Consider the following 27,442-nt stretch of genomic DNA (forward strand, 5'->3'; position numbering starts at 1 on the left):
TGACAGGACCGTCCCAGGCCAGGCCAGGCTTGAGAAGCTTTCAAATCAGCGGCCCAAGCCTTTCCACTGTCCATCAAGTATTAGGATTAGGAGCGATGGTGGCAAACCAAACAAAGTCACAAATCTGCTTTATAAAAGCATCAAGACACAAAAGGCAACATACTGTACTGTGTGCTGCCAGGACTTGCTGCTTGTACCTAGTAGGAAAAGAGGCCTGTGGTTAATCCAGAAGTGACAATGGTACGGCCCATTCCCTCTGGCGTGTTACGAGTGCTGACCCAGAGCTCTGACTGGCACACTAAGATTGTGCACACGTTCTCTAGAACGGAAGGGCCTCCTTGGTAATACATGAAAAATGTCTTCCAAAAAGCCATTCTGTACCCCAAGGATTGTGGGAGCATGGAATAAGCCATCGTGGTGAAGCTGTTTCAACAAAACAGATGGATGAAATTCTTGGATTAATTAGCATCTAACTACAGTACCTAATGGGCTAGATGGGCCAAATGGCTCATTTGTAACAGTTCTTAAGCTAAATGTGCCTAAGGTCTAATTTACACATGTAGCCTCCTGTCCCTTAGCTGCTAAAACTCTTGCCCCCTTGCAAGATGTGTAGCATCCTCTCAAGAGCCAGGAGGACCTCTTGAGCTTCTGCCACACAGACCGTACGTGCAGTCCTGGATGCTGTCTCTATGAGGTCACCTCATGTGCCCAATCTGTCTGTATCTGAAGATAATTTCACATAATTTCTAAGTGGCAAATGATTTTGAAAACCGATTCAGAGCCCACAATTACTTAATTGCACCCTCAATTGATCAAATAATTGCTCTATATATGCCTCTTAAATTGCTTGCATCATAGACACTGTTGGGGAGTCCAACAATACACATACATGAGCAACTTGAAACCTACAGCTTTAGGAGGGTTGATAGCAATATAAAAATTATAGTTAAGCAATTTACTAGTTCAATTAAGGATGTAATGAAGTACACAAACTCCTCATCATACAAACATTTAATTAATGAGTTTTCACTTCAATGTTTTTGAAAATGGAATAGCCCATTTTCCCATATGAGTAATTGGTTTTTGCTGCAAAAATAGCTGTGTTTATGTGGACAGCCCTCCACTCGCAGTCACCATCTTCGTACTATATTGTTTGTTGTTTATCTTGTACTCCATCTAGATTTTCAAGCTTGTCAACATCACTAGCGCTACAGGCGAGAAGACTAGTCTGGACAGAAAACTAGACACAGCACACAGCCTCCATCTTGTCAGCTAAAATAGTGCCATTTCATTTTCTGTTTTTGTTTGTGTTCCCTTACACTGTTTGTTTTCTTTACTAATGTCTATTCCAGATTATTTGCTGTTTCTTATACAAAATGAATATAGTATATATATATTTGTAATATATATTACATTTCCTTTCGTATAGTTTATAAATATTTATATAATCTCTAATTGTTGCTTTTAAATAATGGGACATTTCATACTTGCTTAACTTTTTGCTTATATTACTGACTTCCATGCAAAGCAAACCTTTTTGTAAAATGAGGAGTTAGTGTAATTGAGCCCTCACTTGGAATGGAGATGTGAATTGATTGGGTACTACTGGGGTACAGAGGACTGTTCTCTCTCTGTGGCCCCAGTTTGCCAGTGATGGACACAGAGGGGTTCACAGGACATCTGCTGTCAGGCACCCCAGTCACAACTCCCAGCTCCTGAGCAGTGTGGACCTCTGTGCTGCAGGAGTTTGGCACAACCAGCTCTTTAATCATTTCTTTATTTAATAGTCAATTCTATTATGTAACAAAGCAGCGACCCTCTCATATAATTATGTTATTGTTCCAAATGTTTGCAAATGTGTCAGAAAAGCCACTATTCACCAACTGTCAAATGCTTATCATCAGTCATGCCAATAGAGTTCTATGAACTTGAATTTGAGTTAGCTGGTACGTCCAAAAATATTACTGAAATACATTGGCAGGGCTGGTATTTGATTATCCCTACTGTACTCTAAACCAGAGGGAGCCACAAGTCACTGGGAATATTTGGAATAATTAGAAAATCAAATTGAGTTTGTTTTTGGAGTCTGAAGGAGTTACTTGTTGGTAAACCCATGTGGCACACGTGTGTCTGCATGCAACAGTCACGTTCCTGGATTGAGGCTGGGCTTGTGCTCTGTTCTCTTCTACAAGGGCTGGAGGGCAGACAGAGGGCTAAGATCTCAGCAACAATCTCTGAAGTACAACGCAGCATTGTTAATAAGCACTGTGATGGAAGCGGTGCAGAAGACAGAGCTCAGGTGTGTGTTACCCTTCATAGCAGGCCACAGCCCAGTGTGAGGACAAAAGAATGTGAAATATACTTATATACAGAGCCCTGTCACAAACATTCCGCTGCACACGGTTAACTTTATGCACAATGTGTTCACGCACAAGGAATGATTATGATGCACAAGGCCAAGCTTACAGATATGAACGTTTCAATCTTCTGTCTTGGCAGAATGAACCAGCATCTGCAGTCCCTGCCTACTCAGGTTAAAATTGCAGGGCTATGTACATATGTATACTAGTATATATAATATTTATATAGTACTTATACATACACATACTGTATATAAGCATCCTCTCACAGTGTCTGGAGGGTACCATAAGCTCATTAGGTAACGATGAAGAGGCTAGATGGTGTATAAACCCACTCCATTTGGCAGGTCCTGATACAGTCTCACAGGCAGTGTAGAAGTATGGCAACTGGCAAAGACACTGACTCTATGATCTTGGTTCTGACCCAGACTGAAGTGGAGAACCTGGGCTGGAGGAAGCATCATCAGTGCCTGTCTGCAGGAGCTGTTTGCAGCTGGACAGTCTGTTAGCAACATTGCAAGCTCCTCTCATTCTTTGTTAATGTTAGTGCTTGTACTTGTGTCCAGTTCTGTCTGGGTGTGTCCAGTTCTCTGTGTTTGTGTGTCTGTCAGTGTCTGCAATATGTGTCTGTCTGTGTGTGTCAGTATCTACACGGGAATGACCCAGTATGTCCGTGCTGATATGTGTTGTACGGGACCCTGTATTCCAATGTCATTGTGTGTCTCTCTATCTGCATATCCACATACTGTAAGGACCCTGTCTCTCTGTGTGAGTGTGAGTGTTGCGTGGAGCAGTCCTCTCCTCCAGCTATAGCACCCCTTCCATGAGGCTGGTGTCGAGCCCCTGGATGAGAATGCGGATGAAAGACATCTCCTTGCGCGTGTTCTCGAAAATGACGCGCGGGTCATCCGACTGGCAGCGCAGGCAGTTGGGCGCCATCACCATGGCCAGGTTGTTCACGTCCATCTTGGTGACGGCCACATTGGCAGGCTGAGCAAACACCTGCAGTAACAACAGCAAAGGTTTGGCCCTGGGGAGCATGTTGGCACAGAGCAGAGATTACAGGTGAGCAGTTGAAATGAGGAGTCTCACTCTCTTCTAGGGTGGGCTTTGTGCTAGGACGGTTGTCTTCTCACCTAGGACAATTACCCATTTAAAATGACATAAAAATGACAGCCATCTTTTATCTAACAGATTTTTCCAGTACAGGGTCTCATGGGAGCCAGAGCCTATCCAGGCAAAGGAATGTGAGAGATAGGGTACACCTGGATGGCACACCAATCCATTGGCAGACATACACAAATACCAGAGGCAATTTTCCCAGAAATCAATTAACCTACCAGTATATTTTTTGGACTGAGAGGCAACCCCTGAGAACATGGGGAGAACATACAAACTTCATGCAGATAGCACCACAGGAATTGAACCCAGGGCCCCAGTGAGGTAGCAATGCAACAACTGTGCGCCAAGAAAATTACAGATTTTTAAAATGTCTGCTAATCAGAAAAACTTGTCTGTGTCACGATTGTAGTCCCTCCTCCTGAAGGGCGCTCCGGCTCTTTCACTTTGGATTTAATTCTGTGCACCTGAGCCCTGTTCCCAGTCCACCTTAAAAGCCAGGCGCTGACATTCACCCTGGCTCTGCATCTGTTTTCCACACCGTGCGAGTCCGGGACCTGGAAGCGCCTGGTCCCGTTAAGGTTTTAATCTCTGTTCCCATTCCCTGTCCACCGACCCGGTTCATGGTTTTAATTCCTGTCCACCGACCCGGTTCATGGTTTTAATTCCTTGTTTGGATGGATCACCTGGCTATGGACTTATTCTTGCGTTTTTGGATTCCCTCTATGGATTACTTTTGGATTGTTTGCCTCGGCCACACCTCCCCCGTGCACCAGTGCACTTTGGACACGCCCCCCTGTTTTCATCCCCGTATTCATGCATGACTTTTCCCTAGTGTTTTCTCACTTCTTCGGATTGTGTCGTCCGCATAGGGTCCGGAAAGAACTGTTCATTACAGTCTGTTGTTGAACTTTGGCAGTTCTATAATGGACCAATCATGACTATAGAGCCCCTTGAATTGAAGTGGATTGGCTGGCTGATGGTTTATTCACATAAAATGCAATTAAAACAATTCAGTTGATAAAATAAATGAATGCAGATCAGGCTAGTAATAGAGATATACCTGCAAGCCTCAATGCAGCCTTAATGTATTTGAAAATTTTCTGTCAAGAGTTTGCAGGGGAGAAGGGAGGAAGAGAGAGAGGAGGATCCGAGGGAGGAGAAAAGAGAGGAGACTGGACGGCTTGAGGGACAGGGAGGAGGAGGGAGACGAGCAGGAGACTGACCTGCAGGAAGCGGATGAGGTAGCACAGCACCAGTTTGTTGATGTTTGGCAGTGTATGCACCACACGCACAGCGGCTTCAGGGTTGTCGTAGTTAGTGATGCACTCCTCGTAATACTCATGAGGGATCAAGGGCTCCTCCAACTCCCGGTACCACAGCTTCAGCAGGGATGCTGAGGGGGCAGAGACACCATATTGTTATTAGACTTGAATGAATAACCTATGAGCTGCACAGAATCATACTTCACTTTCTGTAGGTGGGTGGGAGGGGCTGGGTCTGTCTGTGGCAGTTTACAGCATTAACAGGACAGTTTCTTGCTAGTACATTCAATTGCACTAATTCTAAGAGCTGCTCTTTCACTGCCTCACATCCTTGAAGGATGACTTAGGAACAACCCTGACTCCACATATTTTTAAAGAAGAGCTACTATATAGCAGGCAGTTTAGCCTTCACACTCCACAGCACTGTCACATTGTACTGTAACAGACTGGAAGAAAGTGGGGAATTGTATTTCTGTGTAACTCAGATCACAATACAAGTCAGTGCCAGTCGGAAGCTCTGCTCTTAACCTGGATTCAATACTTCCTGGGTCCTAATGGCATCTCTTTCTCCACAAGCAGCAATTTGTCGAGCTGTATCTCCGTCGACCTTTAGGCAGCAGCCAGCCAAACTGGAAAGAGCTGTGATTTATTTCTGCGTGCTCGTGACAGCAATGAACAAAAATAGAGCCTCCAAACCAACCCAGCACTATTCATTACCCTGACACCACAGCTGAAACATAAAAGGGGAGTCTTTTGTACCCAAATACTGAGTGAGATACAGACACATCTAAAAAAATTCTATGAGCCTGCAGATTCTACACAATCCGGCACTGAAAGCTCAGGAGTTTTGTGAGTCCCCAGAAATTTATCTCTCCTGCTCAGATCACCTCTGCCTGTTCAGTACTGGAATAAGAGAAATGAAATAAAAATCAGGTTGCTTTAGTAAGGGATGTGCTGTGCGTAGATCTGTAGGGGTCACTCTCTCTCTTGCCTTTGACTCAGAAACGAAGCTGGGGTGGTCTAAGCAGCAGCAGTGCCCCTGTCTAGTTCTATAGGAGGTGCTGTTTCTTGACTTAAACATTAAATTGATGTTCCCTTTATCATTACACAAGATCCCTCAGCAGTTTTCACAAGAATGAAAAGGGGTGTTAAACCCTATTATATCAGCAGTTGATGTGAAAATAGGTTATAAAATGTGACCATTTTGCTAGCTAATTCCACCAGAAATCCCCTAAAGTGTTTCCACACACTGGCTATATAGATGGTTGTTAAAGCCACTGTACTGCATACTTGGTCCTCTTTTTTGCTTTCATTTTCAGATGAGCTACTAGATATTTTAACAAATGGTAAACCAAAAAGGTTTTCAATCACTTATCTTGAAAATATGATCTAATTGCAGGTGTTCACAGTGCTGTTGTTGTCTAACTATGTTCCAGTTCGCCTGGTTTAAGTAATTTATGTTTAACTTAATCTTAAAGGCAGAATATTTATCAAAAGTGGCACTACACAAAGAGTTATGTAAAAAAAGGCAGTCTGGACAAAGGAAGCCCAGTTAGGTACTGTAGTGAAATAGTCCATTCTCGGTGAGTGCCCATATCATGTTGTACAACTACATCAAACACAATACACCCTTCTGTGTCCTTTCTACCAGACCCCAGACAGTAAAAACAGAATGCATATGGTACCCAACACTCATTGTGCAATTCTGCTAAACCCTAAGGAAATCTGTTGCTGCATTTTATAAACAATTTGCTATGACTGTGTGAGGATTTCTCATTTTAACACAGTAAGTCATGGATCTGTGTGTCTGATGCCAGTCTAAATATCATGACCCCTCCACAGGTGTCACATTGCAAACCAATAATCATCCAAACTGATTAATGCCCTCCCAGTACAAGCCCACAGCTTTCGGATGGACTGTTAAGATGCCTGACGTGTGTGAGGTGGTGAAGCCTGGAGGCTGTACTAAGTGTTTCTATTTTTACACTTTAATTCTGAAAAAATTAGAGCAGCTCATGCTTCCTGAAGGAGCTAAAAGAAACTCCCCTTTCTCTTATAGCCCACCTGCTGTATGAGTCAGTGAAGCCAATTAAGAAAGTGGCCTGGAACCCAATCAGAAAGTCTCCTCTCTCCAGAGTGTCTCTTGTGTCCTGGACCGCCTGCTGTGTGAAGGTGGGGTTTTATTTGTTTTTCCTTCAGGTCACAATGTGAAATATTCTGAAAATGATTGGTAACATGGAAAGGCAACAATATGCACATGATAGCTCATTACATGTTTTCTATTCGTGTCTCACTAACTGAAAACAAGAGGGAAATATATTAGAAAAGCCCCACTGTGGATCTGGTAGTTGTCTTGCAAATGTCAGGGTTGAATTTTAGCTCCAATCTGTCACTGGCAGTGTTACACTGTAGTTAAAATTAATGAAGCTGTGAGCCTTTTTATGCGTGCATGCCATACACTTTCAAAGTGCTCACCTCAAGTGTGTTGCCAGGTCTAGTTTTTATGAGCTATGTGCAGTGTCTGGTCAGAGGTAGAAACCAGATGTCAAATATCTTATCGGAAGTAATTAACACAACTTGCAGTTGTTAAAATTTTCTTTTAAACCTCACACATTTTCTAAATATAAGTTATTGAATCTCGGTAACAAAATAAATTTATTGACAGTATAGAAAAAAGTACAAATTTTGAATTAAGCACAAAATCGTGAGCTTTGTGAAAGTACTTGTAGTCGCCATATTGTCGCAAACTTGCAATCGAGTGTTCAGGAATTGTGCATAATGTGGCTCTTCCTGCTCACTAGTCACCGTAATGACTGATGTAATGCGATAAATACAGACTGTGCAGCAGATATTTCACTGCAGAAATGTTCCAACGTGATCTGCATGCAAAGTTAATGAGTAAGACGTATTTGTCATCTCAAAATCGAAAGCAATATTTTTATTGGATTAAAAGGGACGTATTCACAAGCGTGCTTGTTTACGATGTTATAGAGATGAAACACATCAGCGGAAGTTTTGTTGCCTCATTCTGAATCACAGAACATAGAGCTGTGCTGGAAATGTAGTTTATTTTGTGATGTAAAGTGGAGGTTTTACAAGTTACTGTGTACATTTTACTGTTATTGCAGTTTGAAATGCACTCATAAATTGCTGATTCTTACTATCCCCAAAATATACTGTAAATGCATTGCAGTTCTACTTTAACACAAACTACCCAGCTATGTGGTTGAAAACAAATCCTGGTGTACTTCAGGAAACAACTGGATGACATCTGCAGATCAATTAATTACTAACCACCAAACTGGATAGAAAGGCCTAATGACCTCATGTTTGTAATTGTTCTTCTCTTCTGACAAAATGGACCATAATCCTCTGAACAGAGAACATTAATAAAATCAGAGTTCAAACTGACAGCACTCCTGCATATTAGAGATGTTATAATTCTGCTAATCTGATTTCAAGTGCAGCAACCACTTCCTATTTAATTTCTTAAGCAAAGACATTTCATTTACAAAGAAGGAAATCTGACGTTCAGTTAATTTCCATCTTCATACAGAGGTCAACGCTTGTTCATAAGGAGCCAGTGGGATGTGCAAGTTAGTGTGATTTTGTGTCAAGCGCTACTTTAATATTAAAAGACCACCAGCAGCAAATTGTTGCTTCACACTTATTTACTTCTTAGCTAAAAGCAGCACCACAGTCTTCTGGCTACTGTCATGTATACCCGAAAGGACGAACCGTGGAATGGCAGGAGAGCAATAAAGACCCTATGCGTAGCGGCGAGACGGGGGATAGCCCGGGCTCAGCTGTTCAGGAGAAGCCGTATAGAAACCTATGCCCTCAGGCCAAGGACAGGAGTGACCTGGTGCTAGGCGGGTCTCAGGGCAACTGAACATCAATGCTGAGCGAGTAGCAGAGCAGAAGCAGGAAATAAATAGGCTACACAACAAGACACACCAGAAAGAGATGAATAGTCACAGGGAACTAGGAACAGAAGGAACATAGAGCGCCCTCTAGGTGTAATGAGCATGACAGTACCCCCCCCTTCACAGGCGGCTCCTGACGCCCAAAAAAGAGCTGCACAGCACTGGGGGGAGGAAAAACCTCATTTAACTGAAAGGAAACCTCCGGGAGTCCACGGCTGAGAGCTACCCCCTCCTCCGGGGTATAAACCTTTATTGAGTAGAGGAAGGGGGGGGCAAAACTGAGCTCCAGAGGAGCAAAACAAAAAACCAGACCGAACAAACAAACAAAAAATCACGAACAACAAAAATAAACCCTGATGGAACAGGGGAACAATAAACACATAAGGGCATGGGAGCCCGTAACACAGAAGCAGCAGGGGGCGTGGGAGCTCAGGACAGTGACAGCAGCAGAGGGCGTGGGAGCCCGGGACAAAGGCAAAATACGCAACAAGTATAAACCCTGATGGAACAGGGAAAACAAAAAACACGTAAAAGAAATAACCCACAACAGATAGAGAAGAGCAGGGAGCACGGAAGCCTAGAACCAGGCGTAAAGAAAAAAAAAATCCAAAAGCCAGGAAACAAAAAGGAAAAAAAAAACCGCTCAAGGGGTCTAAAGTAGGCTCAGCATTCTGTCACGTATACCCGAAAGGACGAACTGTGGAATGGCAGGAGAGCGATAAAGACCCTTCGCGTAGCGGCGAGTCGGGGGATAGCCCGGGCTCAGCTGTTCAGGAGAAGCCGTATAGAAACTTATGCCCTCAGGCCAAGGACAGGCGTGACCTGGTGCTAGGCGGGTCTCAGGGCAACTGAACATCAATGCTGAGCGAGTAGCAGAGCAGAAGCAGGAAATAAATAGGCTACACAACAAGACACACCATGAATAATCACAGGGAACTAGGAACAGAAGGAACGTAGAGCGCCCTCTAGGTGTAGTGAGCATGACAGCTACAACCAGAGAATAAAACAGGAAAACTCAGCGAGCTACACAACAGGAGCGACAGAGCAAGACTAAGGCAAATTAACTTACCTGCATGGAAATTTAAACGTTAGCAGTGATTTTCTACTAGTCTGGTTTGTTTGAACACAAAACCGTCTGAGTGGAAATTCGGAAGCAGAACCGGAAGTTTAGATTTCTCTGATAGCCAGTGCTGCGTACCAGTAGAGAAGGGGGTGTCTTACCTGGGATGTGGGGGTCCTCCAGCCCAGTGGGCACCTTCCACTGGTCCACCTGTAGTTTCAGTGCATTGACTTCATCAATGTCACCTGGCACCCTGCAATGACCGCACACTGTCAACACACCTGACGCACACACTCACGATATCAACAGAAACTGCGTTCTGTCTGCAACCCCCAGGAAAGCCTGAAAAATCTCCTTTTTCCAAAACTCTCCCCTCAGACCCCAGCCCCCATAGAAACTGCCCCTCAGCCCTCAGCTGTCCCAATCTTCCCTTTTTCTCTCGGTCACCCATCTTTTTCAGCATCACCCCACTCGACACAAACTGCCCGTCTCTACACTGTCCCTCTGTCCTTTTCTTCCTCGGCCCTTCCTCTCTCTCAGTTCATCTCGTCCCTTCCCCCTGGGAATTGTCCTTGGTATTCCTGCTTCCCAAAGTGCATGAACCTGAATTGCCTTACTTCCCTTTCTCTCTCACAATGATAGCCTTCACTCTTGATAATGGCTCCCCATATTGTGTACCCAGTGCTCCTTATGATGACCCCCTCAGTCATAACCCTATTTCACATTATGAGCCCTCTCCCAATCTTATTGCTTCAAGCGAATGATTATTCGAATATTCCCTCAGTACTGCCCCACTCTCTGCAATAGTGCCCCACTGTACCTGAAGATGCCCTCGGTCTGGTCCCCGTTGAGCCCCAGCACCTCCTCTGAGAGCCGCGTCTGCACCCAGGGCAGCTGTCTCTCGGGGTACCTGTCCTTCTGCAATGCCATCACTTCCTCCAGCGAGCTGCCGAACATCGAGGGGCTGAAGATGGCATTCCGCGCATGCTTGATCTCCTCTAGGTTGGGTTTCTGCAAACCCTGGATAGGACACAGATAAGCACATAAGAACATCAGAAGGGCTTCAAGTGTACTGACCCCAATCCCCTATATCTGAGTTCTCACGTTTACCAGTTGCACCCAGGATTGTACTCAGCCCAATCCTCTATATCTGAGTTTTCAGTTGTACTGAGCCCAATCCTGTATACTGTATATGAGTTTTCAGTTATACTGACCCCAATCCTCTATATCTGAGTTCTCACGTTTACCAGTTGCACCCAGGATTTTCCTGAAGGATGTTCAGAAACTGAACATGTTCCAGTTCTGCACTTCCAGCATTAAAAAGACGTTTGTAATCTACGATTAGTAGCAAAAACAAGCATGAGAAAGCGCAGCAAGAAATTCAAGTAAGAGAACTGAAGGAGACAGCCAACATAAGCAGTGTTTATTAATTCCTGCCCTGTCGCAAATAAGAATTTATTACAGTAAAAATATGAAACTGTGTATTACTACTGTATATAGTCACACGTGACGCCTATGCTATCAGTTCCCACGTAGTGGCATTTGTAACCCATCCAAGAGTTGCAGCACAGTGTTTTAAAAGATCTGTAATAATTGCTTTCCTCTTTCACAGTAAATACACTGATTTTGGTTCTATAACCATGGTTATAATTGTGACATTGACATGATCGTATTCCTATATACAGTAGCAAAGCGAGACAGAATAGTCAGCCACATGTTCCGACTGTTGTCATTTAATTGAGCAGAGGCTGTTGAATCTGATAATTCCCCCAATTACAAAAGAAAAGGCTTTTATAGCGCTGCTCTACTCTACCTCTAACGAGCCAGGTTTTTGATCCTGTCGGCACCAAATTATTTATTTTAAAAGGTGTATTGTTATAGATTTCATATAAAACACTGTCTTTGGAGATACTGCAGAATTGAATTGTTCTAGTTGCCAAAAGATGTATAACATTTAAATGGAATCAGGAAGACTCCATTACCTACTGCATCTCAGTGGATACATGAGTTCAATGCCAGCAATGTCCCTTGAAAAGAAAACCAAAAACTTTAAAGTCAGTCCACATCTAACCTGGTTACGATGTCTTTACTGTTGTGATGATGTTTGCTTAATATCTATAACACAGGCACCTGGTGTTGAAATTTACATTGTTTAATAATTCTTTTGTTTGTGTTTCTTCCTCCTATGTAATATAACACAGTCAAAGCCAATGTAAATCGAAGCTTTGTTATTCTACTGGAAAAGCAAGTAAAAAGATTTTAAAAATTTTAATGGGAGTATTAGTATGTACTGTAAAATGTGCAACAAGGGTTTCAAAATAAATTATTGGTTGAGAGCTGGATCAGTTTAGACTGCATGTAGACCTGAGAGCTGCAGATGACTAACTTTGCTCTATTAACACAGGAGTCCCAGTAGCACAGTTTGGGTTAAAGATCTCCAGAGTGTCAAGATACACTTTAAAGAAACACACAGGACACTGGATTGGGCACTGAGCCCAGTACGTCTGGCAGAGGACTGAAGAGGGATAAATGACTCTCCCTGACGGTCCCAGCTCCTGTGAAAGGAGGTCAGCTCTCGGCGCAGAGAACATGGCGAGCGACAAACAGCCCTAATTACTGATACCGTGTCCTGCTGCTGGCTTGCTGGGCTCCTGGCAGGACTGCGCTGGAAATAGAAGCAGGTTCTGATGCTGTGTGAACAGGGCTGGAGGCACAGGCTGCTGCTCCACAAGTCTGTCACACTCACCTCCCCACTCATACCAACTCTTAGTCATGTGCTCACCCTCTCACTTCTTCACAAACTCACTCAGCCACTCGCAGCGCCCTCTTCAGTTATAAACTCCGTCACTGACACAAGTCCGCACACTGGATTTGTGAAGATGTGCTGTGTCTTTCCTTATTCTGCAGGCAGACTGTAGGCTATTGAGGGCACAAATGAGGTGCAATATCTCATGACCTGCCAGTTCTGCAAGACATTTTCCAAGAAATGTTCGATAAAGACACTTTTGCATTTTGGGCAACCCTACCCTCACAATTCTACCACCTCACCACCCCACAACTACCGTCATGAAGTGCATGAGCGAAATGAACTATGAAACCAATGTGACGTATGTAATACAATGGAAATCAGTTATAAGAAGTTTAATCTTCCTTCTAGTGTCAGTTGAAGAAGGAATCTGGACATTGAGGATTATTCCAGCCACCATTCCTTACTGCTTGGATGGCTTCACCACTTGTCTTTACGCAGCAAAATTCTAGATTAACAGTATCCTCAATGAAGGACAGTGATCTAGGATGGTAACAGGCTTAGAAGGAACTGTCCGGAACTTTATTCTGATCTAAATCTAAAACGGGAAGTGATCTGTGTCACACTTGGACTCCAAGAGGAAATTAACAATTAGTTTAATTTAAAACAAAAACAATTAAAAACTCACCCCTTTAGTTGATCTAAGAATGAACTGCTTTCTGTGGACAACCAACTTATTATGGGAAAGCTACATAAAAGAAGGATTCTAATGGCCCTGTGGGAAATTCCCTGTGTAGAGACCACCCTATAATGCAACACAGGCACTTGAGGCAGTCCACTCCTGACAGTGCTATACATCAAAATTAACGTTTGGGCACAAGAACTTTACCAAGATATGTAAAGTATCTCAGAATCTACATCAAAACATAGACAAAAAACAGTGTTAGAAGAATGCTACAGATCATCAAATCCACTTCACTGTCCCAATATTTATGGTTTTCACTTAGAAGTGTACAGTAACTACTGTTTTCTTACTTACAGTACTAAGACACCCATTAGCGGTGTGTATTGAAATAGTCTATTTAAACTATCAAGACAGAGTGAGGCAAACAGGTGAGAGAACCATTACAGATTGTAGTTTGTACACAGAAACTGTAAAGGTTTAAATCAAAAGTTTGCAAAGGGAAGCCATCTATATAGGAATGTAAGCTGAAGACAAGAAGAGGAGGAGAATGGAACAAGAAAGATATGTTCAATAGAGATAAAGGTATTGAGCTTGAAGCACAGAACACATCAACAAGTATCCAAACCAAGGCAGTGACCCACATAGTTAAGTAAATTAAGAAGAATATCAGGAGAAGGAAATTACTTCAAAAGCATTCAAAAAGAGCAAGATTCAATTAAGGAAAAAGCATATTATGAGCTACAAGGACAGGTTAAGACATTTCTGGAGTACTACAGGGATCTGTATGAGGATGACTGAACACATGCGAATATAAAGATGCACTAGCAGCTAATATTCAATATTTAGAATATTGTGCACAGTTTTGTTTCAGTTACAAAAAATAATATTTCTGCGCTGGAGGCAATGCAGAGAAGTGTGACCAGATACAAAGTTTAAGGGAACGTCCTATGCTGACAGAATGAAAGCAACTCAATTTTTTAAAAAGTTAATTCAGTGGACCTTTTAAGAATCAACAGTGAAACATGAACCAGGGGACACAAGAAAACCCTGCAGAAGAATTTAAATCACAGAACAGGCATTTAACAAGTTATCTGAAGCTGAATATCGTGGCTTCCTTTCTTAAACAGCTGGATACGTTCCTTTGTTCAGCTACATACAGAAAAAATAAACAAGCTGCAAAGGTCAAATGACCACCTCTTACAGTGGTGTGAAAAAGTGTTTGCCCCCTTCCTGATTTCTTATTTTTTTGCATGTTTGTCACACTGAAATGTTTCAGATCATCAAACAAATTGAAATATTAGACAAAGATAACACAAGTAAACACAAAATGCAGTTTTTAAATGAAGGTTTTTCTTATTAAGGGAAAAAAAATCCAAACCTACATGGCCCTGTGTGAAAAAGTGATTGCCCCCCCTGTTAAAACATAAATCAACTGTGGTTTATCACATCTTTGGAAAGTTGAGTTCAATTTCTCTAGCCACACCCAGGCCTGATTACTGCCACAACTGTTCTCAATCAAGAAATCACTTAAATAGGACCTACCTGACAAAGTGAAGTAGACCAAAAGATCCTCAAAAGCTAGACATCATGCTGCGATCCAAACAAATTCAGGAACAAATGAGAAACAGAGATTTATCTAATTGAGATTTATCAGTCTGGAAAAGGTTATAAAGCCATTTCTAAAGCTTTGGGACTCCAGCGAACCACAGTGAGAGCCATTATCCACAAATGGCGAAAACATGGAACAGTGGTGAACCTTCCCAGGAGTGGCCGGCCGACCAAAATTACCCCAAGAGCACAGCGACGACTCATCCAAGAGGTCAGAAAAAACCCCACAACAACATCCAAAGAACTGCAGGCTTCACTTGCCTCAGTTAAGGTCAGTGTTCAATACTCCACCATAAGAAAGAGACTGGGCAAAAATGGCCTGCATGGCAGAGTTCCAAGATGAAAACCACTGCTGAGCAAAAAGAACATAAAGGCTCGTCTCAGTTTTGCCAGAAAACATCTTGATGATCCCCAAGACTTTTGGGAAAATACTCTGTGGACTGACGAGACAAAAGTTGAACTTTTTGGAAGGTGTGTGTCCCATTTCATCTGGCGTAAAAGTAACACAGCATTTCAGAAAAGGAACATCATACCAACAGTAAAATATGGTGGTGGTAGTGTGATGGTCTGGGGCTGTTTTGCTGCTTCAGGACCTGGAAGACTTGCTGTGGTAAATGGAACCATGAATTCTGCTGACTACCAAAAAATCCTGAAGGAGAATGTCCAGCCATCTGTTCGTGACCTCAAGCTGAAGCGCACTTGGGTTCTGCAGCAGGACAATGATCCAAAACATACCAGCAAATCCACCTCTGAATGGCTATAGAAAAACAAAATGAAGACTTTGGAGTGGCCTAGTCAAAGTCCTGACCTGAATCCGATTGAGATGTTGTGGCATGACCTTAAAAAAGCGGTTAAGGCTCGAAAACCCTCCAATGTGGCTGAATTACAACAATTCTGCAAAGATGAGTGGGCCAAAATTCCTCCACAGCGCTGTAAAAGACTCATTGCCAGTTATTGCAAACGCTTGATTGCAGTTGTTGCTGCTAAGGGTGGCCCAACCAGTTATTAGGTTTAGGGGGCAATCACTTTTTCACACAGGGCCATGTAGGTTTGGATTTTTTTTCCCTTAATAATAAAAACCTTCATTTAAAAACTGCATTTTGTGTTTACTTGTGTTATCTTTGTCTAATATTTCAATTTGTTTGATGATTTGAAACATTTCAGTGTGACAAACATGCAAAAAAATAAGAAATCAGGGAGGGGGCAAACAGTTTTTCACATCACTGTATCTATAGCAGTTTCTATGTTATAGTGAGGATGATAGAGAGAGCAGAATATAGAGTAGGCGGGTGCCATGTGCTCATTCTTTCAGGCTAGATTATCTCAGATAATCTCCATATGTACTGTACATCCAATCTAGTTTACACCTCCCTCAACTCAGGACTCTCCCTGTCTGAAGCAACATCACTGCACTGCACTCAGGCACTCAAAGAACAAGTAAACTTGGTCTAGTCTTCAGCCCCTTCAGGAAATGAATAATGTACTATGGTACAGCTCAGCATGATACCTGCTCTGGTCAGATCACAAGAGATCAGTGGACTATAGGCCTGATCACTATGGGATGATGATACCTCTTAGGAAAATCAGGATGCTGCAGGGAATTATGCAGCACTGGTGAACCAGTAGGTGGCTCCCTGGTGACAGTCTACCAGTCTGAACCACAGTTTCCAAGCTAGAAAAAACAGAGTGCAGTATTCAGTAAGTGCCACCTTTACACCTGAGAAATTGTACTGATATTCTGTCTGCACTGTTGACACTCAGATCCCACAGATTTTTTCAGAAAAGAAATTCTAGAGGCCAAATCCACAGCATTTTACATTACTATAATCTTACTCTCTTAATTGGAGGATTTATGTTTTCTGACTCATTTCCATGCTGAGTTATTCAGTCAGTGATCTTATTCTGAACAGGTAAAAAGATTCTGTAGAGCGCTCCAGAATTTGTTGCTTTATGTCACTCAGTATGGACTGTCTGCAGCCCTGCCTTCAGTGGTCTCTGGCTTTCCCTACATGCAGGTACCAGGGTGCCTAGCAGTGTTAGAACGACTCTAACACTTTATCTGCTTCCAAAAAGCTGTCCCCATAGCCTGAAAAACAATTAACAGCACCAAGGAAATTAATTAATCTGCCCACAGAGTATCAACCTAATTACACCCTCAGCTCTGAATCATCCTCCCCTCTCTGTCAGCTCACACTTTTGACTTCACACAAACTCATTCACTCATTCCAAAATAAATGTTGCTGCGTTAGGAGACCTGTGCTCTATCTGCGTCTGTGTGTTTATGCATTTTCCTATATATCTGGCACAGAGAATTAAAAATATCCTTTCTGACTACCATCTTTTAGAGCAGCGGGAACATTTCTGTTCCAAAGTGCTATATTTCTAAATAAATCCAAGAGTTTATTTTCACTTTTCACTCTGTAGTTTATTTTTTGTACTTGTTATGTGTATTTGCTATCTGATTTCTTTGAAAAGAGATTAAGATATCTGAGGACAGTAAAAGAAAACTGGAACACTCATACATTCCCTTCCTATAGCTTTTATAAGAGAAAGAAATACCATTGCCCTTTTGTCATCGCCTGGGATATACTGATACAAAACATGTTAAAACCTATCCTGTTTGTAAATTCTTACTTTTAAACACACAGGATGACAAATGGGTCCGTAACCCATATCTGTTTATCATGTCCCTAGTTCTATTATCCCTGGTCGGAACAGACTAGTCTTCAATGTGTCAATATTGCACAGAAAGCAGTTTCTTTATAGAAGACGAAAAGGTCAAACCCGGTTTGTAAGCAGGGTTTTTTCAGATGCAACCATAAAAGATCGGAAAGTTTTCAGAATTCAGTATGGACAGTTACATTGGGCCATTAATATCTTACAGATTCAAGAACCTCATTAAGATGTTTTCTCAACGATCCCATATCCCATGAATCCAAATCACGATTAGCAGTCGGTACTCAGTGAAGTTCAGTGAAGGACAGTAATAGTTTCAGGCTTGACTTATTAGTACTTAACCCTCATGTCCCCTAGATGATGTAACAAGAGAAACAAAGACAACAGAGCATTATAATTTGTGTGAAGCACAACAGTAACAGTGACGGAGATAGTTGAGATCTACTTGGTGCTTCCTGCTCTCTGGATAGTATCTGGGAACTTGAGGACAATCACCACCTGAGCTAGTCAGAACACTGTCACACACAATGTGGTCCAACAATAATGGACAGTGGGGAGTGGGGAGTAAAAGAATAGAAGACACTTCTTTTTACACAAGTGGTTGTGAGAGTATGGAACACATTAGCCTGCCATGTTGTTGAAGCATATAACCTGGCCTCTTCCAAGACACAACTGGATGAGATCAATTAGCTACCCTTAACAGGCTAGATGATCTGAATGGCCACCTGCCATTTGTAACCCATCTTATGGTCTTATGTGAGATGAGGTTGAGTTGACGCAGTGTCTGTGTGTCTCATGTCTTATTTCTATAGTTCTGCTACTGTGTGAGGAGTGTGAGCAGTGAACGGCAATAACAATAATCGAAGACTGAAAATGACAAAATGTAAGTTTAGAAGGGGAGTAAAGAAACTCTAAAAACTAAAATAAAAGATTTTTAACAGTGACACAGCATGGAGAGTCCTGTGCTTGTTCACTGTACTCAAGTCAGAGAACCCTGCTATAACAGTGACACAGCATGGAAAACCCTGTGCGTGTTCACTGTGGCTCCATCTGACCCGGTTTTGTAATTCTAATGCAACTAACTCTGTAATGACTTGTTTAATCTGGGCTGTTCTGGGATTTATTGCACATGGTTTATCTTAAAAAGATTCTCTCTGAAGCCTTGCTCAATTGCACCCAAAGCTCAGAATTCAAAATGTGCCCCAGAACTGCTATGGACCTCATGAACAGTTTATGCCCACGTATCTGTAAATACAAGATTAAAATCCTACCGCCACAGATCCCAAGCTCATGACCTAACTCCTTTTTTAATACAAAATCAATTTTCATCACTTTTCGCTGGAATGCACTGAAGAAATAACTTTGGCAGAACTTTCAGAGCAATTGTTTTACATTGTTCAAAAACGTTTTTTGCCACTTTGTGAAAGTAGAGCACATTCACCCTGGAGCGAAACCCTACTTCAGCCATCACACAGCACTCTCCGACGACAGTCAGGGTTTCACGGTGTGAACAGAACAAATACCACTGAGGCCATGTTCAAAGCACTCTTCTTGTGCATTTTAAAGCAATAACTGCAGGATTTTCTTTCTTTTACCTCTGGTAAAAAATCCTGAAGCTGAACTATGCCTGGTATTCCTGCTTGCATTGGCGACAACTGCAAAACAACACTTTAAATTCCAAAACAGAAGCTTGACAAAAATAAGTACTTCAAACGAAGGCAAGACCAGGACCAGAGAGATGAGGGAGTGCGAGGAATTCATGAAAAATTAGGAGGGTTGAGATGTACAAAATGGCCTTCCTCTCAGCTCCAGTGTTGTAGACACAAGTACTGTTTTTTTTATGTTGCCAGCAACTGCTCACGTATATATAAATATTTTTATCTTCACATGGATAAATTATCCATACTAATTATACATACTAATGTATTACTAACCTCAGAAAAAATGTAATTAAGAAGCAGGATCCTGGGCTTCCAGGACTGGGATGAGGGGGAAATATTGGTGTAAAAGACAGGGCAAGGTCTGCCATGTCCCTCGGAACAGACTAACAAACAGTTTAGCCCCTCTTGAGTGGGTGAGACTGGGTCACTGTTGTGCAGAACTGGCTGATGAATGAACACTGGACTCAGGCGCCCATCTAGCACAGCCCTGTAGCATGTTTATCCAACACTGTGTCCATGAGGACACCAGAAAGGTTACACATCACAGGGATCTCCTCCTACTATCTTCTTCATCTGGCTGCTTGCAAGGCCAGTGATCCCACGACCTCATCAGAGGATCCCAAAGGAACCAGCTTTCACAGAACGGCTAGGTATCTTCTTGCAGACCTCCATGAGTCCTTGAATTTCAATGATACTCTGTGGTAGGTGATAAATCTTAATTATCATGCTTCACTTTTAATACAGTCCCTTTTGCTGCAATGTGTAAAATGGGTATCATTAAAAGGCATCAATAAAATGAAGAACTGGTTGGGAGCTTTGCAGTGAGATTAACTAACACTAGAAGTTCTCAAAACTGACATGCACAACAGCCACAATGCCTCCTGTTAAGGCATAGGAGCTATTGACACAGCCACGCGAATCCACAATGTTTTTCAAACAGGCAGAGCGTAGGACTGCACTCAGTTGTTTTTATTTGTTTTTTATTTGTTCTGCATAGATAACAAAAAACACAGCTAGGATAGCATTTATGTTTTATCAGTGTGTCGCAATCACGTATATGTGTCTGCAAAGAACCTAACACAAAGCATCTGCAAAAATGAAGAGGATAGGTCGCTAACAGGACAGACAACAGGCTTTTATTTGTACCCCATGAAATCCTGTAGAAATAGAAACCCCAAGCCCAACTTCCACAGCCTCCCTGTCCCCCTGCAGCTCTCTCTCAGGACTGTGATGGATAGTCACAAAGTATGCAGAGACACTGCTGGAGACTTTACCCACAGTAATCCATCAGAATTGTCTTCTTCCTGAGAAAAAGAGCGTGCACAACCCCCCTCCCCACTTCCCTACATAGCCACAGCATCTCCATTATCCAGTCACACAAATCCCACGTTCCCATCCCCAGATTTCCCCCTTAACTACCTCTCAGCCTCTCACTATGTCTACCTCACTACTATCCTTATCCCCTCCCACTCCAGGCCACTCATCAGCCCAAAGCTTGTTTCTATTTTTCTAACCATCCATTGCATTGGTTATTTTTTTCTAAATAGTAGCGACCACAGACTGGGTCATGTTGATGAAGCATTTTGTTTCATTCATTCCAGCCCAGCTCTTAATGACCCAGTTCAAGTTTTAATTTATTATGGCTTAATTGGAGCAGCTTAACAGCTTTTGCTTGCTCTAAAGGTGCTGCTAATTTAAAAAAGATCAAGAAGACCAACCCTATGTTCTGAGCTCATCTTCACTTGACTGCGTGATTAAAATCCTGCTGATGAATCAGACGCAGTATCAACATAGATCAAACACATTAAATCTTGGATGATGGCGAGTTAACAATTGACATTTCATGTTTGCTGTGTTATATAATTGTAGACAATCAACATGTAAGGTTGAGGTACAGAACTGGATGACAATTCTGTAGTTAACATTTTTGAAGGGACAACGAAAATCTTTCTGCATGTGTGTCAAAATTAGAAAGACATTTTCAACAGCACATAGAAACTCCTGAAAAGGCATCCTGAAAGCTTGAAAGTAAAGTGACCTTTACATACTGTATCACTTGTGCAGTTTTACTATTCGGAGAGACAAATCAAGGTAATGTGATATGTAGAATAGGTAAATGTTTTAGAATAATGTGGCATAGCCTCTCCCCTTCAGTGCCTGGCTTTTATCATGTGGTGTGGATAAATACCCCTAGGGTGCACATTAGCAGTATTCAGAAGCTACTAATTTCATGCATTGTCACAATTAAAACAAGCCTTATGAAGCAATTAAAATTTTAATAGCAAAATGACAGCCATGCTGAAGTGCTTGATCCAAAAAAAGTAAATAGAAAACTACCTACCTTCAATAACAAATCTGATTTTGGAATTTCAAATTTCAATTAAAGCAAAAATATTTGTAATACTTTTACAGTGGCAGTACCATTTCAAGAAATAGGCTATATTAACAGCATGACTCGTTTAGTACATAGGCATCGATTCCCAGAGGCAAGGGATTGTAATAGAAATAAATTACTCTTTAATTGTTAATTACCTCTGAAATGAACTGCTTTCACCAAGCGTGAACATGACAGCGATTAGTATATATTGCTAGCAAAAATCTTTAGCAAACAAATTTGACATCTAAGGTTACAAAAAGGTACTACTGAGCTTTACAGGCAGCACAAAGTGAAGCTTGATGCAGTTAAAAGCTTCCTACCTTTTTGGCGCCAGTCAGAGCTGCCTTCTGCAGTTTGCGGTAACAGTACTTGGCATAGGTGCTGATGGCCACACCTGCAGAAAAGAGCAGACACACACTGATCAATACCAGGCTCACACAATGGCGCAATGTAATGTGCTGCTACATGCATTTTTTCAGAGAAAGACCTTTATGGACAGATTGAGCAAGTGGCTCTCAGAATTAAATAAAATAAAAGAAATAATTAAATAAAAGAAAAATAAAAGCAACTAATGTAAGAAAGCTTTTTTTTTAAATTCAGGATTGAAGAACTCAGTGCCACTCAATAAATCTGCACTCAAACTACATTCTCAATCCAGCTGTAAAAAAATACTGCATATATTGCTTTAAATATTGCATCCACATAATCCATATTTCTGTCTTGCCTTTGAAACAGGAAATATAGTCTTAATTACACATGAGAGCACAAGACAATTCACGATACCCCAGCGCACATTTGACTGAGTACTGCTAGGATAGGGTTGGCTTGAATAGGTCTAAAAAAAAAAGAAAGCACACCTATAGGAAAGCTATGGAGGTAGTATCCAACAAAAAACATCAAAACAATAAAAGGAACAAGAAGCACAGCGTCTAGTTTACTATATGCTAGCCTTCATCAGATCCTGGACAGGCACATCTGGCGCTTCACCTAACATTAATCAGTTGCAAAACTTACTACATAAAAAGATGCCTAGTTTCCCCAATTATGAAGTTAAGCAATTGAGTTATAACTGTATGATGTTATGACATCATTGAGCCAAAGGTGCATGTCCTCCTGAAGGCTTTTTACACTGTTATGGAGCAGAGTGTGTCCTCTGGCTGGCCGTGTGAAAAAAGAGAAGACAGTGCTTGCTGGCCCTCAACACCTCAACCCCCTCCTCACCCCGACATTATACCAGCACCAGCCTGACCAATGGCTGGCAGGTACAAAATAGGGCGAGGACATACAAGGCAAAACAAATATGCAAAGACAAGAGTAAGCCATTTCTTTCAGGGTTATAATGGGAGTCCATGTCAATCCAAACTCTTTGGCATGGGCTTGCCACAGCACTGCCATCTATCACATCATTGTAAAATGTGGTTTAAAGCACCAAACTTGAAGAAAGGGGACAGGGCAACATTGTTTCATTCCTTCCAACAATTGTCATTTGTCAATTTTTCAATTTTATCAAACAAGTCTTTTATTACTGAAGTGAGTTCCAGTAGTAATAATAGTAGGTCAACTTACTTATAACGGTCTGGCAGTGGTTTGGGTTAGAGGTGTGACTATTGCTTAACACCTGTATTTGATACATGATCTCATCATAGAATCAGAGAATAAATTAAACATATCAGCAAAGCACTTTCTTTTAATCATCCCTCATTAGGCCATGCATGAGTCATCTGTTTGTAATGTGTCTAAGAATAGGTGTAACACTTAACTAAAAAGCATAATTCCTGCAAAGGCAAACAGCATATTAAGACTGTACAGTATATGGCTAAAGTGGAGAAATGAAATTAAGGAATGTTGTGTTAAAATTGTACAATGCACTAGTAAGACCTCATTTAGAATATTGTGCACAATTTCGATCATCAGGTTTACAATAAAAAATATTGCTGCTCTGGAATCATACCGATACATTCTCTTATCTTGAGGGATTGTCCTATAGTGACAGGCAGAAGAAAGTGTACATTTTTAGTCTTGAAGCATCTCACCGTTGTTCCCTCAGTTGGTAAAAATATCATGGTGTGTTTTTGCTGGTTTTGAATTAACAAAATGAGTTGGGCATGGTGCCACATCAAATGGATAACCAAAATGATATGTGGTTCATTTCGTTTCTTGAAGGAAAATGTTGCAAAGTGTTTTTTTTAATAGAAAAAGTTGCCAAAACACAAAAAAGAAACATCTAAAACCGAGGGTGAAAATAAGGTGGGGACAAATATCATAGATCCATGTAATCAGAAGCTTCTTCTACAACCTAAATACAACAGTGCATAGGAGGATTTTGATGAGGCGGTGGACTTGTGCAGTATATGGAAGAGACATGCTGTAGTACATTACTGGAAGCACATCAACCCTTCAGGAAGTCTGTCTGGATAAGTTTAGTTGTCACATGTACTGAATGTTTACACACACCATTATGTTTATGTATAATGGAGATAATGGCCTATAGCTACAGCATCCTAATAGGTCCTTGTCTGTTATAAGAAGAAACAAAATTAGAGCTCAGTTTTGATCTCTGTGAAAAAAAACATTTTTGTTATTGTTTCTAAAGGCAAAAAATGTTTTTTTTGTTATTCTTTCTAACGGCAAAATTTTAGTTTCTGAGAAATTCACTTTTTGGAGTTTATTTTTTATTCAAGTGGGTAGCGAAAGCTCTATGATTAGTCCTAGCTAATCTCCCTCAAAGAATGACGGTTCGTTTCATGATTTCATTATTTTAAATCTCTACAATATCTTTCAAACTCTCATTCTGAAGTAAAAAGTTTAAATGCTAATATTTAGCACAAGTGATACCTGCGGCCTGATGAGTATAAGGACTGGAACTAAATTTGTAGAGCAGAGAGGGATAAAGAAAATCATAGTCAATGAGACTATATATTTTGTGTTTTAGTGAAAGGAATGTAAAATCTTTTTAAAAAAAAATTCTTTACAACAGCCAAGCACAACTTATTTAAATCTTGAGTATGTGAAGAGGTTTGGAAGTATTTAAAAGAGAGACATACTTGGCACTGGATTGAAAATCAAATTAAAGCCAAATTAAAACAGTTGTCTGTATTTTTCTTAAATTAGTCTTATAAAAAACACTGTACCAACAATTAACATGTTCTGTAATATTACTTTAATATTTAACTTAGGCATCATGTATTTTTGTTGGTTTAAAAACAATAAAAATACTTGTAAAAACTAGTATGTGCTGTGGAAATTTGGAGAGTCAATGTCTTACTTATTCAAAATCAGAACTGATCTTCAGTGTCAGGGCTGAAACCCCTTTATCTCTTCATTAACCACTACAAGACCCTTCTTTGTTTTGTATCACTGCAGAAGAAGCTTTATGGAGTTTATTCTGAAAGATGTGAACAGCAGAGGAGTTGAGAGACATCAAGTGATTTGGTCCTGTCTGTTGTATAGAAAGATCTAAACATTTAACTTTTGTGATGACTGAATTCAAGACACATGTCCTAGCAAAGGAGTAAAGCTCCCCCTGTGGGAGATGGATATATGTAACACCTCAGTAACAAGCAAAGGAGAACGGAGGAGTGATCAGGCTGAAAACAAAAGCTCAGATTGTGCAGCACAGCAATTCAACAGTGAACTCTCAAATACTTAAACACTCAGTACAACTTCAATCTAGGAATTAGAGCAAAGACAAAATTATTCCCACTAAGCTGCCTCGCTGAGAGAAATGGCAGCTCACACCCCAACCATGACCCTCACTGCCAGACCCAAGACACAAGGACATCAGCTTCGGTGCCTCTGAACCAAGATTGAAATTCACCCCCACAAGTACACAAGAACACTCATTCTTGGGCAGGGGGTCCTGTGCAGCTGTCTCAGGATGTACAAAACAATACCTCCCTCCCTCCACATTACCAGAACAACTCACAGTCACACTCTACTCTGTGAAGAAATCCAGGAGTGTACTCCCATAGCAGGCTTGTACAGTATGCAAAGTAAATAACAGACAGACATAATAAAACACAGCTCTGTCTGAGAGTAAAGCAACAAGTCCAGCTCTGTATCCATCCAACTGCGATACAAATTCATGTTTCTTGTTGAACACACTGAGAACTTCACATTCTAACAAACTTTCCACATGACTGCAGAACATTTTTGTGTGCTGTGGAGCCGGATAATCCAGAAGACCAGGAGTGCTCCTCTGTAATACTAAGGAACTGCTTCTAATCTTTTGGATGCCTAGACACCTGAGGGCTGTCTCTAATAGAACTAAATTAGCCTGATAACATCAGAGTGTTTGAAAAAGTGATGGCAGACATTTTCGTAAAAGTCTCTCCTGGCACCTTCGAGCAGGTTGACAAGAATATATGACTGATCGGTAGCCTCAGTCCTCCAATTCAATCAGAAGGACTTATAGGGAGATATCTTTCTCAGATTTTCTGATGCTATTGTGGTTCTGTCTCTGGGCAGCCTGGGTAATATCGAGGTAATCTGCTACTCTACTTCTTTATTAGCAGAGGAGAGGACGCAGCACTCTTCTCCTTGAACAAATGAACGCAGCACTGAATGGTTCTCAGAGAACCATGAGCCTTCACATGAAAATGAAAGTGCTTCCTGGCCTTCTAACCTCTTGTTCTGTGGGACGAGTGACTAGCTCCATGGTCAACACCCCCTACTGTTTATGCAATGTTCATGACGAGGGTATAGTCACACTCTAAGCAGTTAACTTTTGTATTTAAGGAAAAACAGGCTGTGCATGGCTGAGTGTGGGAACACCTTGATGATGTTGCTATTTGGTTCAGGAGCCCCTGAAAGCTTCCTCTACCTGCTTTCTATATACTGTACATTACAAGGCACAAACATGTGTGGAAATAACCCATGGCAATTACAGTAAATTACAAAAGACTTTGTAATGATTAAAAAAAAATAAAGGAACACAGCTTTCACAGTTTCCACCTCCAGAATGTAATGAACAGAAACAGACCGAAATAGTCAGAAGAACCCAGAGCAGCAGTATCACTTTGACACCACAGCTTCTAACATCTAACAGATTGCCGTCTGGAAAAAACAAAGCCCAACAAACTGCTTTTTCGCAACATCAGCAGTTTATTCCAAAGAAGCCACTGAAGCCCTCTGTGTGCACCCAGCATGCTCATGGAGCGGGGAGGGTGTTTCAAGAGTGCTGGTGCTCCTGATGGGCTCTGTTTGGGTCAGCTTTGGTGCTGACTGGCTCACTAAAGGGCTGCCAGCAGGAGGGGTTTGATAGAGTAACGCACAGCGTTGCGGAAACCCACCTGCTGTTTAAGCCACTTAGCTGGGAAAGACTGCAGATGAAAGACAACACTAAAAAGGCACACAATCCACTGCTGCCGAACCAAGACTGCATACTATGCATTTTCCATAGTCCACTATTCACTTTCCTGACAATCTCCAAAAGAGAGCTTACTGTGGCCAACTTTGACATTTGTTATTCATGTTTTTTTTCTTTCATAATATTTGCAAGTACAAATCTGCAAGAATGAGACAAGTAAAGAACCTTGAACAGTCCAGATTTCATTAGCCAGGTGACCTACAATCTCCATCAGAGCTGCCACCAGTTTGAAGAAACAGCTATATTTAATAGTGTTCAATATTAACTACCATCTTTCTAAGGCAGTGCTACTGTGTTGTTGCCGCTTTCGAAAACTTCCTGTTAGTGTTACAATGCCAATCTCATATGTCCGTGTACAACACCTAACTAATATGTATTTGTACAATACCAATCTGTCCTTATACAACGTCAATCTAATAAGTCCTTGTACAACACCAACCTAATATATTCTTGTACAATGTCAATCTAATAGTACGTCCTTGTACAATGCTAATCTAATACACCCAAGTACAATGTTGATCTAATACATCCTTGTGCAACACCAATCTCATATGTCCATGTACAAGGTGAACCTAATACATCCTTGTGCAA

The 27,442-nt window shown here is 41.4% G+C and overlaps 1 protein-coding gene across 1 annotated transcript in view; it reads right to left on the bottom strand.

Annotated features, from left to right (window-relative positions):
- Positions 1-3,167: 3,167 nt before the first annotated feature.
- Positions 3,168-27,442, bottom strand: part of arhgap39 (Rho GTPase activating protein 39) — a 135,744-nt gene continuing 111,469 nt past the window's right edge. The window contains exons 7-11 of the mRNA XM_088918640.1: positions 21,804-21,877; positions 10,551-10,750; positions 9,892-9,983; positions 4,706-4,875; positions 3,168-3,362 (exon numbers count right to left, since the gene is read on the bottom strand). Of these exons, the coding sequence (XP_088774766.1) occupies positions 3,168-3,362; positions 4,706-4,875; positions 9,892-9,983; positions 10,551-10,750; positions 21,804-21,877 (731 nt within the window). The remainder of the gene's footprint in view (positions 3,363-4,705; positions 4,876-9,891; positions 9,984-10,550; positions 10,751-21,803; positions 21,878-27,442) is intronic.

The sequence above is a fragment of the Atractosteus spatula genome, chromosome 6, assembly GCF_055471065.1.
Source record: "Atractosteus spatula isolate fAtrSpa1 chromosome 6, fAtrSpa1.hap1, whole genome shotgun sequence".
Taxonomy (NCBI): Eukaryota; Metazoa; Chordata; class Actinopteri; order Semionotiformes; family Lepisosteidae; genus Atractosteus; species Atractosteus spatula.